This window comes from Coturnix japonica, chromosome 4 (genome assembly GCF_054131305.1).
Source record: "Coturnix japonica strain WE chromosome 4, WE-NBRP24, whole genome shotgun sequence".
Lineage (NCBI taxonomy): Eukaryota > Metazoa > Chordata > Aves > Galliformes > Phasianidae > Coturnix > Coturnix japonica.
This window is the reverse complement of record NC_140666.1, coordinates 25097890-25110284: the sequence shown is the minus strand read 5'-3', so window position 1 is coordinate 25110284 and position 12395 is coordinate 25097890. Positions and strand designations below refer to the sequence as shown.

Below are 12395 nucleotides of genomic sequence, written 5' to 3'. Positions count from 1 at the left end.
ACAGGAGGGTCAGATTTAGGAAGGTAATGAAATGATGCCAGCAATTATTCACAGGCTCACCTGCCCTCCTGACTGCCTGCAGTTTGCTGGAGAGGTGAGGGTGGGCTCTCAGCCTTCAGCTGGTGGTCTATCAGAATGAACAACCCAAGGCTGCACTGGTAACCGGTGTGTTTGCAGGCAGAGAGGTGAGTGGTTTTATGGCAGAATTCTGTTTGGATTTGGACCTGTCTCCAGAAATATGTGCACAGCACAAAGCAGGGAAATAAAACAACTCTGCTGCTTCCTTCTTGCTAACCTGGGTTCACCTGTGTGAGGTGAGTTTAACCCTTCTATGACTGTTCAGAGTGCAGAATATTGTATCGTCATGGTATGAAGAAAGGAGATCACACTTTTGCTCTTTGCACCCCGGGGTCTCTTCACAGTGATTTGTACACTAAGATTTGTGTTTCTGTGTGTGTGTGGGGGAGGGGCGGGGGGGGACGACAGGGAAATAATTCAATCCATTTACAGTGTTTTCTGGAGCCAGCCTACTTTTGCACTACATGAAACTGATGCCTTGCAAAGTAGGCTCTAAAGATGCTCAGCAGCATTTTGCATGTTAAAATGCTGTCCACAGGCTGCCGGATTTTTGCCATTATGTACATGAAAAAGAAATTTCCTTGGCTCTTTGAGGTTTCCAGCTTCTGAAGAGAGGAAAGCGCCGCTTCCCCTTTAAGCCCGGAGCGGTGTGTGTGAGAGTGTGTGTGTGAGTGTGTGTGTGTCTCCTCCTCTTTGAGTGACACAGCACTTAGATATGCCTATCAGTAACTTAAACCCCACAAACTCCACCTTCTAAGTGAGGAAGCTGTGGGTTGATGGAAATGTAGCGAGCAGATTGAGACAGACAGTGAATCATTAGCAAACTGCAACGCCAGGATGAACTTGTCTGGAACCTAAAAGGAGAAAACAGTCTTCGAGTCCTCCGCGGTGCCGGGCTTTGCTAAATACAGCCAAAGTGGATCTAAAAGCCGGTTGATCCCCACTCCAAGATGCTGCTGGTTTCCCAGCGGGTAGAAGCACCACGCATGGAGCCGCATATTCCGGTAAGCAGTGTTTGAAATCGATACGGCCGGGGAAGTCGGTGATTGTGCTGAAAGAGCTGGGCACCCCGCGGCCCGAGCCGGGCAGGCAGGGAAAGTTTTCGGGGGCGCTTTGGGGCAGTTGCCGGCGGCGGAGCGGAGCCCGAGAACTTGGCCGAGGGTTCCACCGCGCTCTGCGGGTGCTGCGGGCCCAGGGGCCGGGATGTGTCGGCGGGTAGGGCACCAAGGGGACGGTGTCACCGCCAGCAGGTCGGTGCACGGGACGGGGCCGAGCGGCGCCGGACACCGGTCGCAGCTCGAGGCGGCGTTGCGTGAACGCCGGCGGCTCGTCTGCACGGGCGGCCGGGGGTTTCTAATTTAAAGTCAGAACAGGCAAAGGAGAGTAAAGCCGTCACCGCACGGAGATTCCTCCGGGAAGGTGTCGCACGAAGGGTAAAGCGCCGGGTGCTGAGCTGCGTTTTCTTTTTTTTTTTTTTTTTTTTTTTTTTAAGAACTCCCGGTATTTGCGTTAGCAGCGGCGTTCCCGGTTCTTTTGGGAGCCTGCGGCACGCGTTATATCGTCAGGATTAGGAACAAAAGGCTCAGCAGAGCCCCGCAGCAGCCTCCGTGCTCTCCCGAACGGAGCGCGGCCGCAGGCTGGGCGCCGGCGCGGCTGCAGGGACAGCCCCAGGTGCGGGACGCGGTGCGTGCGGCTTTTCCCGGGACCGTTCGCGTGCGGAGACCCGACCGCGTGTTGCTGGTGCTGCTGGTGCCGCTGCCCTGCGCCTCCGACTGCTCCGGGTTCTCGTCCCGAGATGGAAAGCGCGACCGGGAGCGCCCGCAGGGTGCCCGAGGCGCTCCCCGACCGGGTCCGGCGGCCTCGGCTGCCCTCCGCTGCCCTCCGCCCGCCGGCACGGAGCCGGCTGACGTTCCGCCGCTATGCGACTCGGGCCTTTGCTCGGCGGGGCCGGGGCACGGAGGCTTTGTTCGGCCGCGGCCGGCGAGGGCTGTCACGGGGTGACACGCCGAGGCCCCGCGCGGAGCGGTCGCTCGGCGAAGGGCAGCGCTTCGCTTTCATTCCGGGCTTCTCCGCCGCCAGCCCGAAACAAAGCACTCCGAGGCCGCTTTTGTTTCCCGGGGGCCGGCGGCGGAGCCCCGCCGTGGGCAGGGAGCGGCGGCGGGGGCGCCGCGGAGCCACCCGCTTGGTGCTGCCCCGGCGGCCGCGTGATGGCCGCACCGCGCCCCGTCGGAAGGCGGTGGAGCCCCGGGCGGAGCGCCACGAGGCGGTCCCGAGGCGGGGGGGGAGGAGGAGGAGGGAGGAGGGAGAGTAACCTCCGCCCGCCCTCGCCGCGCAGCTCCGCTCCGCTCCGACCCACGGGCGGCACTGAACGGCTTGTTCTCTCCGCAGCTCCCGGCCGCTGGGGCGTAACACCCCGTTATATAACGCGAGTGTTCCCTCTCTCGGTTCTGTAATCCCCGGTAATACGGAACGGCCTGGGCCTGTCCCCCCCCCCGGAGCTTCCCCCTTCCCTCCCCCCTCCTCCTACGGGGCGAGCTGACGGAGAAATAAAGCCGCCGACGTGAGGCTACGCCATATGGTGCCTCCGGTGGGGGGCAGCCGGGACGGCCTTAAACCTGCCGCCCCCCCGGCCCCTGCCGCAAGCTGCCCCCCGCCCCCTCAGCCCTCCGAGCGGCGTTACCGGGTGCTGCGAGCTGGAGCAGCACGAGGAAGTTGCGCGCTGGCACCCAAAAAAGCAACGATCTGCTCCTGGCACTGACCATTTTCAGTTCTCTCTCGCTGCCATATGTTTGGAGTGGGGAGGGGGGGGGAGCAATTTGGGAAAGATGCTCTCAGCTTGGAGGGAGGAGGTGGGCTGAGGGAGAGCGATACAAGGAAATTCCATGTTAGGAAAGCATTAGCAAGGGGTGACTTCTAATGTTTTCCTGCCACTGACGTTGACAGTGACACACATGTGTGGGCTGAAATTGGAACGTCACTGAGTTTTTAAACTGAACCAGGAAATAGTCTGTTGCTCAGGGATAGAAAACAAATAGAGTGCATTGTAAGGCAGGTAACAGGCGCTCGGCTGCTCCTCTCTAGCGGGTAAAAAGCTGCTTAATGCTTAGAACCGAGCAGCCCCAATGGAATTTAGCATCTTATTTTTGGAGGTTTTGGGCTGGTTTTTGTTATGTTTTGTTTTTTATCTCGAGGTTTTCTGTCTCTGTTTTTAATCCTTTAAACTAAAACTTCACAATTGGAAAAGCAAATATGGACAGGGCTTCACTTGTAGTCCCTTGTAACTGCGTGGTTTGAACCTGCAAAGGCTCCCAGATTTTTTTAAAGCCAATGCAGTTGTTAAAGGATTTGGGGGGAGATTAGTAGTTACAGGAGACAGTTATATATATTAACTCTCTTGTATGGCCTCCTGCTCCACAGGTGGAAGCGTTTTGTGAATACAGCGTGTCACTGAACTGAGTTCTAATTTTTGCACCGATCTCATTAGTACCTTTGTAACGTAGCTTGCAGAGATTTTAAATGGGTTTAGGAGCTGTTGTGCCAGATGCCTTCTAAATGGATGCGAGACACTGCAAGAGCTCCCAACCCAGGTGCCTGTCAGCACTGCTGCCCCACCACACTGGGGTAAGGGCAGGAGGCAACCCAAGGCCAGGGGTAGCACTGAGAGGGCTCCCCCAGCCATCCCATAGGTGATGTGCTGTGCTACTCACTGGTTCCTTGTCATTTAATCGATAAATGTGCTCTGCTGCTTGTTGCTTCCATGGAAGTATCCTTAAAATAACTTTCACGAGCATGTGGCCATGAGAAGGTGAAGTAAGTTTGCAAAAGCCACCTCAAATGGACTTGCCCAAACTGGGGGTTGTCAGAACCTCTGACTAGGAGGGAAGGCAGGATCCCCAGGTTTCACTGTTCCCTAGTGCCTGCTGTTTCTGAGATGTCAGCATTTTTCAGCCTTTAGGAGAAGGCGATTATAAGTTACAATTCCCTGCTAATTGATGTGGTCCCCAAATAAAGAGAGCTAAATCAGTTTAAATGCTGCCAGCGCCTCTCCAAGGAGCCCTCTTTGTATCTGACACGTTTGCCATTTACTTCTTTAAGGAACAATTAATATTGTACACTGCTATTTTTTTCCTGTATGGGAAGAGCGTTTAAGTCACTGTGAAATCTTTCTACATGACATTCCAGTTTGACTTGGTATTAAAAAAGAAAGAAGTATTTCCAACTGAAAGAAGCAGAAGACAGAGCAAGGCTTCATGTTGAACTGTTTTATATCAATATTGATTTTATTTATTTTTTTTAAGGGAGTTTGTGTTATAAAGAGGGAGCTTTTATCCCCCTGAGCTCTTTGGCAATTATCTTCCTGCCATAAATGTTGATACGCACATAATGGATGTAACTAAAAAATCTCCTTATCCCAGCAGAAAAGGCTGACTGTTTGTTGGAGCAGAGAGAATGCTGAGAGTGTGAATAGACAAACCCATATGTCGCTGGTGAGAGAGATAAATGATGGACGAACGGGAGCTGGTTACTATGGATCAGCACAATAAACCAATTCCCATCATACACCTCTCTTAATAATATACCAGTTTCAATGCCATTGATGGGTAACCTAGGTAGCACCAGTCAACTGTAAGTTTTTCGACTGTTCTTTTATACAGCTCAAAGCAGAGTTGGGGCTGCTCTAATTTTTTTCAGATGTTGGGTACTACAGTTGTATGGGACTTCCACCCTCACTGGTAATTTAGAAGGGGAACTTTAGAAGATGGTTGTGAAGTGCCAAATGTGTGCGATACTTGTGTACTCATAATGAGTTTTGTTTTCTTTCACCCCTAAAACTAATTGCTTAAAAATATGTAAAGGGACTGTTTAGGCATTTAGTGTCGCCATCATTAGCATTGTTTCTGATTTCATGGGACTTTGGAAGGGACTGGAATATTGTTCTGCTTTACGTGAAAATAGCAAAAGCGTTTTTATTAAGAAGACGGACACACCTGCAGAATAGGCAGTGATCGATAATGTGGTTTTGACTTTCTGTGACCCATTTCAGGGCTGCCAGCAGCTCAAAGGGAAACTTTGCAGAATTCTCTGTGCTGCCATCACAGCCTCCTTCCTGTGATCTTTATTATTATTGCTAGCACTTGGCACGGAACTGACGTCTTTGTCGGTTCAAGGTTTTACTTTATATCCGTCTCTTCCACTGTCTTTCATTGTGGTTTGCTATGGCCTGGGCTGCTAAGGCTGTTCAAAATGAGCATCTCATCGACAATGAATGCAGGGCCCTGTGACTCCATCACCTCCCAGGCACCAGTTGTGCTACATGGAGTGATGCAATCAGGGAGGGGATAAGTAGCAAATGCAAATGTGCTATGAAGAGTCTTAATTCCTCTTGGGAAGCCTCCTCACTGATAATCATTTTCTTGTTTCAAATGGAAGAAAATTTGTCAATAAGTGGTTATTTGTCTTCAAGAGGCAAGTGCTCATTTTGTGCACGTTTACATGCCGGGTCCCAGAAGCTGCTGGTGGTGCTTGGCTTGGTGTGAAGCTTGGATGCTTCAGCATGTGCTCATCAGGAGGTGCAGAACACAGTGCTGCTTCTCCTGCCAGGGACCAGCACAGTGTAGTGGAACTTACCATTGGGCGACACAAAGATTTGAACCTGGCATTAAGGACCTAAGTATTGGGCCCTCGAATAGGTAAGTGGGGTTGTTTTGTCCTCCCCACCCTGCTCGCTCTTGCATGCTGAAGGAAAAGAGGCAGAAACAGCAGGATGAGGGAAGGTGACATTGTAGGCTGCATTTATAGTGGATCCTTTCCTTCTATGAGGGAACGGCTTTACCCCTAAAGGGTAAAGTGGGGGAGAGAGCTGCAGGCTTCTCCCCTCCCTGGCCCAGGCATCAGCTGGCAGGTGGCATACAATGCCAGGGCCTGTCCTTGGGGCTAGTCGTGTCCCCAGGAGAGGGATGTGGGGTTTGGGCCCGTTCCTCCCAGCGCTGCTGCTGTGATGCCATAAGGCATCAGTGCACGCTGACCTGGTTCAAGACTGCCATTCCAGCAGGGTGCTGGACTGGCTGGAATTGCTCCTTACAGGTCCATCACTGTGCTGAGGAGGGGAAAATGAGAATTCATCAATGTGTCCCATCCAGGGGCAGGCGTCACTTTGTGACTTGTTGAAATTCGCTTTGCTTTCCCCTGAAAGGGACTTGGCAGTGTTATTGATAAAGTGTTGCATAAGCACCCCATAAGGCATGTCCTAATTTGTTAATAATTGATGATCCGGGTAGTACAGAAATACCAGCACTGTTAATGCACTCCCACACTGATCTGCAATCTCAGCCATCCCCGTGTTTTGCTTTTCTAAGTGTTTTCTTCATTTGCTTTTGGTAGTTTTTTTTTGTTTTTGTTTTTGGGTTTGTTTGGTTTTTTTTTCAGTAGAGTTTTATGCTGCTGTGACTGTGGTGCCTGCCTGACTTCCTAGCTCAGGCAGGGGCAGCTGGGGCTCAGCCTGTCGCAGCCATGGTATGGATTACCTCTGCAGGGGAGGGTGTTAACTAGGTTATTGTTTCACCCCACGGCAGCACAGCTCTTGAGTGGCAGCCAGGAGGACACCAGCTTTCACACTGTCCCCTAGGAGAGGTGCAGTATATGTGTCCACAAGACAGGCTCCATGGGTGCCCCATTCCCACAGCAGGACTTCTCAGCTCTGTTCCCTGAGAGCAGGCTGCTGCTCTCATGTGGGCTTGGAAGCTGGCTGCTCCTATCCTGCTGTGGCTACAAAGGCAGGAAAAATGTTTACTTCTGTCAACACACTCAAGCAGAAATGCTTAAAGGATCTCATCAAAGGGATTGGGCTGACTCTTTGTCTCTCGCATAGTTTTGCTTGTGCAATTCTGTGGAAGTTCTTTTTCTTTCTCTCTAGAATGAAACACCATGTAGGTTTGGGACTTACAGCTACCCAGGATGTACCTGGTTACTGTTTTCAAAATAACACAGCATACGTACTCTCTTGTGGGCAATTAAATCCATTGCCTGCATCAAAATCAGAAGTAAGGTAGCTTCCTTCTTCTTCTAGTTGTGTTGTGCAATATAATGCCATTGTTCACTTTATTAACATCCAGAGGTGGATTATCCAGCAGTTAGGAGCCTGTTCTGCTGTGCGAAAGCCTCTCTTTAACGTCAAGTGGTTGATCCTGATCAGGCAGTATGCAGCCCTGCTTGCTCAGAGCCTGCATAGTGCTCATTGCAAGATTTGTGTGTTGGCATTGGCTACTGGAAGGCTTGCTCCAAATGCCAGAATTCCCCTTGTGCTCAGGATGCACTTGCCATCTCGTCTGTGCTTTGTGCAGAACTGGAGAAGACTGGCAAGCTTTCTGTCCTCTGCAGAGAGCCCAGCTATGCTAAGCTGCCTGTCTGTCAGGGATTAATTTAACCTCTAATTACTACATTTTTTTTTCACAGTTTGCTGCACATGAGCATGTTGTAACAAAAGCACAAAGAACTATGTCATTTTATTTAGCCACTACTCTGAAATTAATTTAGGGGGTATAGAGTCAGATCTAACACACTTGGTGTTAAAATAATTGTGCTGGCATTAGAATTAAAGTACATAATCTTGTTGTTTCTAATGATACAACAGTACCAGTGTAAATAGTGCTGTTAACTTGTTAGTCTTAGCCACAGTGACAGAGATGATACTTAGTTGCAGAGAAGTACCTGAAAGGATTGTATCAGCAAGAGATATCCCCCATTAACGCCCATTAACGCGTGGTTTGCACTGGATACCCAGCGACCATTTTGGGTTGGGATTAGGTGTTCAGGAATAGTTGGTTGGTATTCCCATGAAGGTCTTCCAAATTGCAACAAACAAATCTTTAAGATGGCCTGGGTTTATTCCAGCCTGGGTAATGATTTTCTTTCCTTTTTTCCTTTTTCCTGTAACATGCGGCATGTTGGGAACAGTACAAAAGGCCATATGTCCTCTTCTGTCTGCTCATACTGGTATCAGAAAGACAGTATTGCACGTTGCATCGAGAGTAGTGTCTGGTCTGGAAGGAAGGGAAGGAGTCTGGATTTGTTATGAAACATATAAAGAACTTCATCTTTTCGAGTTCTGTATTCTGTAATGTTTACAAGTAAGTGTTATTTTCATTTGGATCAGGGGATGTTTGGATTGGGAAATGCAGCCTATCTTCAGTTCAAGAGCACTTCCTTAAAAGAGCAGTTGTCATTATATGGGCCAGATCCAGCGGCTGCCTCTTTGTTCTGCCCCATGTCCATCACCTCTGAGCAGACTTATTGACACCGCTTCAAAAATGCAATTTTTCACACAGCGTTCAGTGTGTGGAGTTGTTGATTACACACTGGCAACTTGTTTCTAGTGAAAACAGAAGACGGGTGGTATTTTGTGTCATGTATTGTATGAAACGCAGCCCAACTAATTCTCCTCCAGCAAAAGCTTTTAGTGCATTTGATGGGAAATTTTCCCCAAAGATTCCCCAAGGTCAGGTAGGACACAGTTACAGAGTCAAAGCTTGTAGTCCCTTTCTCAAAAGGAGGATTAATGTGGCATCGTTACCCAGGCTCACAACAACAGTGACACGGGATTGCCAAAAGACTAATGGAACGAGATGGGTGATTGATTCTCTCTGCTGCGTTATTTCTCTGAATTCTTTCTTCAGTTCTCCCAAATTCCCAAATTATAACCAGTTGCTGTAATTATTTAAACTAACAGCTTCTGATCTACAAATAAATTGAACAGAAATGGAGATCAACAGGTGTAAGGGCCTTGGTGGTTTGGCAAAGTGGCAGCACGGTGTGGAGAGTGGTTGGGTAGCAGTGTAGGACAGGTTGCAGGTTCCTGCTCTGTGGATATGAGTCTTGAAATAACAATCTGGAGATTTCCTAAGGTAGAAGCCAAGCCTCTATAAAGCCTTTGTGAATTTCAGAACTGTTAGATATTTTTTTTTGAATGCCTACAGCCCCGCTGATCTCTGGAGGTGGAGACAATTCTTGGAGTAAACAGCTCCCAAATTCTTATGTGTCCATTGTAAAATGGGAATAGCGGTGCTTTACCTTAAGATTGCTTAGTGTGAAGGTTAACTAGATAAATATTTAGCAAAGCATGAATACTTGTAGCTAGCTGAGGTCTCTTGGGACTTTTCACATGGCTGGAAATTATATTGAAAGTAAAGGAAGTGTATCTTACCCTGAGTCCCTCCTTGCTATGAATGATAGTTTTATTTCTTTGTCTTGGCTAAGGAAGTGGATTTTTTTTTCTCCTGAAATCATGTTATGGTATCTTTATCTTACTGAAACTTCACAATTTGGAGAGAAGAAAAACAGGAGAGAGAAAATATTTAAAGACAAAAATGGCATCTACTCCCATGGACGTATCTTAACGTTTCATTTTCAGTCCCACATCTTCATAGAAGTTCTGGGCAAAGGTAAACAAATGAATCTTTTATGAAGCCATCCATCATACGCAGTTCCACTCACACGCTAGAAGCTTTTTCCCCACGCAGCTGCATTAGCTTGAGAACAATTACACAACGTGCATTTGATGTGGTTATCAGAATGGATACTGAGTGTAATTTCATTTTGCTTTGACGGGTTACTTTAAATCCTACTGGGATCTTCACGATTCCTAGTTTATATATAGAAATAGTTTCTGAATTCATCTGGTATTTCAGTAACCTGGTAGGTTATGCTGGTTGTCGGCCACTTTGAAGGACTTGACTTTTCCTGTTCTTCTAACTTACTTATTTTCTTAATTAACTCCGTTGATTTAAATAAAGTCGCACAGACTGGGAAAACCTCAAGTATATACAGCGCTGCAGTCAGAAATACAGGCAAAAGGTTTTGATCTCGGTCTGCCAAATGGTGACTCATTAAAAAGGAATTTTTGTTCCTCCCTTTTCAAAGGGTTACTCACTACCAAAGTATATTAGTATGTTAGTATATTAGTAAATATCTAGTTTTGATGCTACTGCATTGAAATGCCTGACATTGTTGGTGTACTGAGGCCAAACTCTGTAAGATGATTTGATCGCAGGCTCCATTAAGTTGTGTTTTGCTGTTTTTTCTCTATTAAAAAAAAAAAAATCTTTTGGGGAAACTTTTTTATGCTTTACCCTGTCAGTTTGAGTGTATTCTAAAGATGAAATGTGTGTGGTTTATAATAACAGAGGTCCTTTTCCATGCTTTAAGCAGTGGGTCATTCAAATTATTTTTAAACACACAGGACTATGCAAGCAGTAATTTCTATCTAATTTTGCACTGGGGAGCATTAGACAAGGACACTGGAGTTTGTCTTAATCCAAAAGTTTCCTTTTGCCTTCTACATCATGAATGTATCTTTAGTATTTTTTATTTCTCTGCATAAAACTGAAAAGAAATTGTACTACTGCAGTAATATTGTAGACTATTGAAGCCATAGTCAAAATCCAACTGAATGAGTGCATTTCCCCCCTGCCCCCCAGTTTACATACTAATCTTGACTTTCTGTACCATCTTCTTTGCCTTCCCATTCTTACCTGTTCTGCACCTTCAACGGAAGGGCACAAAGGCATATTTGACTTCTCCATCTCATCTCCTCATCTTCTGTATGGATTGATTGGTTTGAGCTTTACGTTGCATCAGGAGGATGTTTTCTTGGTTGTAGCAACACTTGTGTTTGACTTAAAGCAGAAAAGAGAGTGTGTTCACGCTTTCCATCTTTATGAGAAGTGAATCTTAGTCCCTGATCCCAGAAGGTAGATCAGCCTTAATTTCAAGTGAAAGTTGTGCATCTTCAAATAACTTCTTGTGTCAGTTGAAGTTCAGTGTTCTTGAATTCCAGAGATGTAGATGAGTAGAATCTGAAGCTGAGGGCAAGTGTGAAAGATGTAAGAGAAAATGTAGATGTGTTTCCTGATGCTTTTCTCCCCTCCCCTTTAGGGCTCCTGAAGTCTGTCAGCTGTAATGGAGTGATTTGACTACTTTGTAGTGTTAGGCTAAAAAAGTAAATCTAAGTGCCTTGGGAATGGGGGAACTGATCCAGCAATCAAAACCAAACAAGTTAATAACTGTGAAGTGTTTCTGCACACTGCTGCTGTCAAAATGCTACCCCAGTATTGCCTGGGGGCAGCCCTGACATGGGACCAGTCGGTGGGTGTGAGGATGCTCCCCATGCACTCTGCCAGCAGCTGGGTGCTATGGGGTGTGCTCTGTGTTTTGAAGGAGAAGCGTGTGTCTTCTGTCAGTTATGAATTATAAAGATCTTGAATTTTGCAGGCTAAACTGTACGTTGCTTCCCCTTCTCAATCATTCTGATGTGCCTGGAAAAGCTTGACTTAGGCAGTCCTAGTTGTCCTTGCTTTAAAATCCTTTTAGCTCTATACATCTTCTACAGATTGTTTTTTTTCCTCCTGACAGCTCTTCTCACCCTTCACCCCACCCCAAATAAATCCAACCAGATACTGAGCATTTGACTGTCCACAGAGAGAGTTTGAACTCCAATTCAGCCTCTCTGAACAGTTGCTAGCAGTCATGTGCCCAGCTATGAACAGCCTGAAGTCATTTGTCAGGACAGCGTGCAAAGAAATGTGAGCTACAGTACCAGTGTCAAGTGCTGTGGTGTAAGAAACACTTTGCTACTTGCCTGCATGGAACTGATTTTGGATGTTGTTGCTTGTGAAGATAAGACATGATCTAATTACTGGAAGTCTTATGCAAGCCAGCAGCTTTAATTTTATCATATCTGAGAGTGGCAGCAGTGGTAAGCAAGCGGTAAATGGCCGATGGTGGCTGCCTGCCAGTCCTTTTGGAGCATCTCTACTGAAGGCTGCATGTCTGTCAGATCAGGATGTAAAATGCTCACCCCTTTGCAGCCCTCAACTCATCCAGAGAACATCCCTCTGCTGGTCATCACACCAGGAGCAGCAGCAGGTTGTGGCCTTCGTGCTGGGCTCTGCCATCTGCTCCCCAAAACACAGCGAGACAAACTGTTACGCCTTGTGAGGAGCACAGGGCTTGATTAACTTAAATTACCCCCCTGTGGGGCATGTTTGCAATGCCAAGGGGATTAGGTGGCACGCATTTTAAAGAAATACATGTTCATTATAAAGAAAGGTTGTGCAATAATATCCAGTGGTCATTTCCTTTTGGACTGTGGCTCTGTGTCTGCATAGCTGCTTGTTTATGCATACTGCTGGGCCCCAACACAGAGGAGGAGCAGCTCTGCGGCTCAGACTGGCTGGGCTGGGGCAGTTGGAGCTGCTGATGGAGAGCCAGGAAGCTCACGGCCGAGCAGCAGAGAGGTCTGGGGTATGAGGAGGCCATGGTAG

The 12395-nt window shown here is 47.6% G+C and overlaps 1 protein-coding gene across 2 annotated transcripts in view; it reads left to right on the top strand.

The window, feature by feature from the left end:
• Positions 1-871: 871 nt before the first annotated feature.
• MAMLD1 (mastermind like domain containing 1) overlaps positions 872-12395 on the top strand; it is a 72576-nt gene continuing 61052 nt past the window's right edge. The window contains exons 1-2 of one of the 2 annotated variants that reach the window (XM_085546388.1): positions 872-1082; positions 4497-4704. Coding sequence is in view for 1 of the 2 variants with exons in the window: in XM_015860803.3 (XP_015716289.2) it covers positions 1029-1082 (54 nt within the window). In the remaining variant the exon portion in view is untranslated. The remainder of the gene's footprint in view (positions 1083-4496; positions 4705-12395) is intronic. The other variant, XM_015860803.3, reaches the window with a different exon arrangement.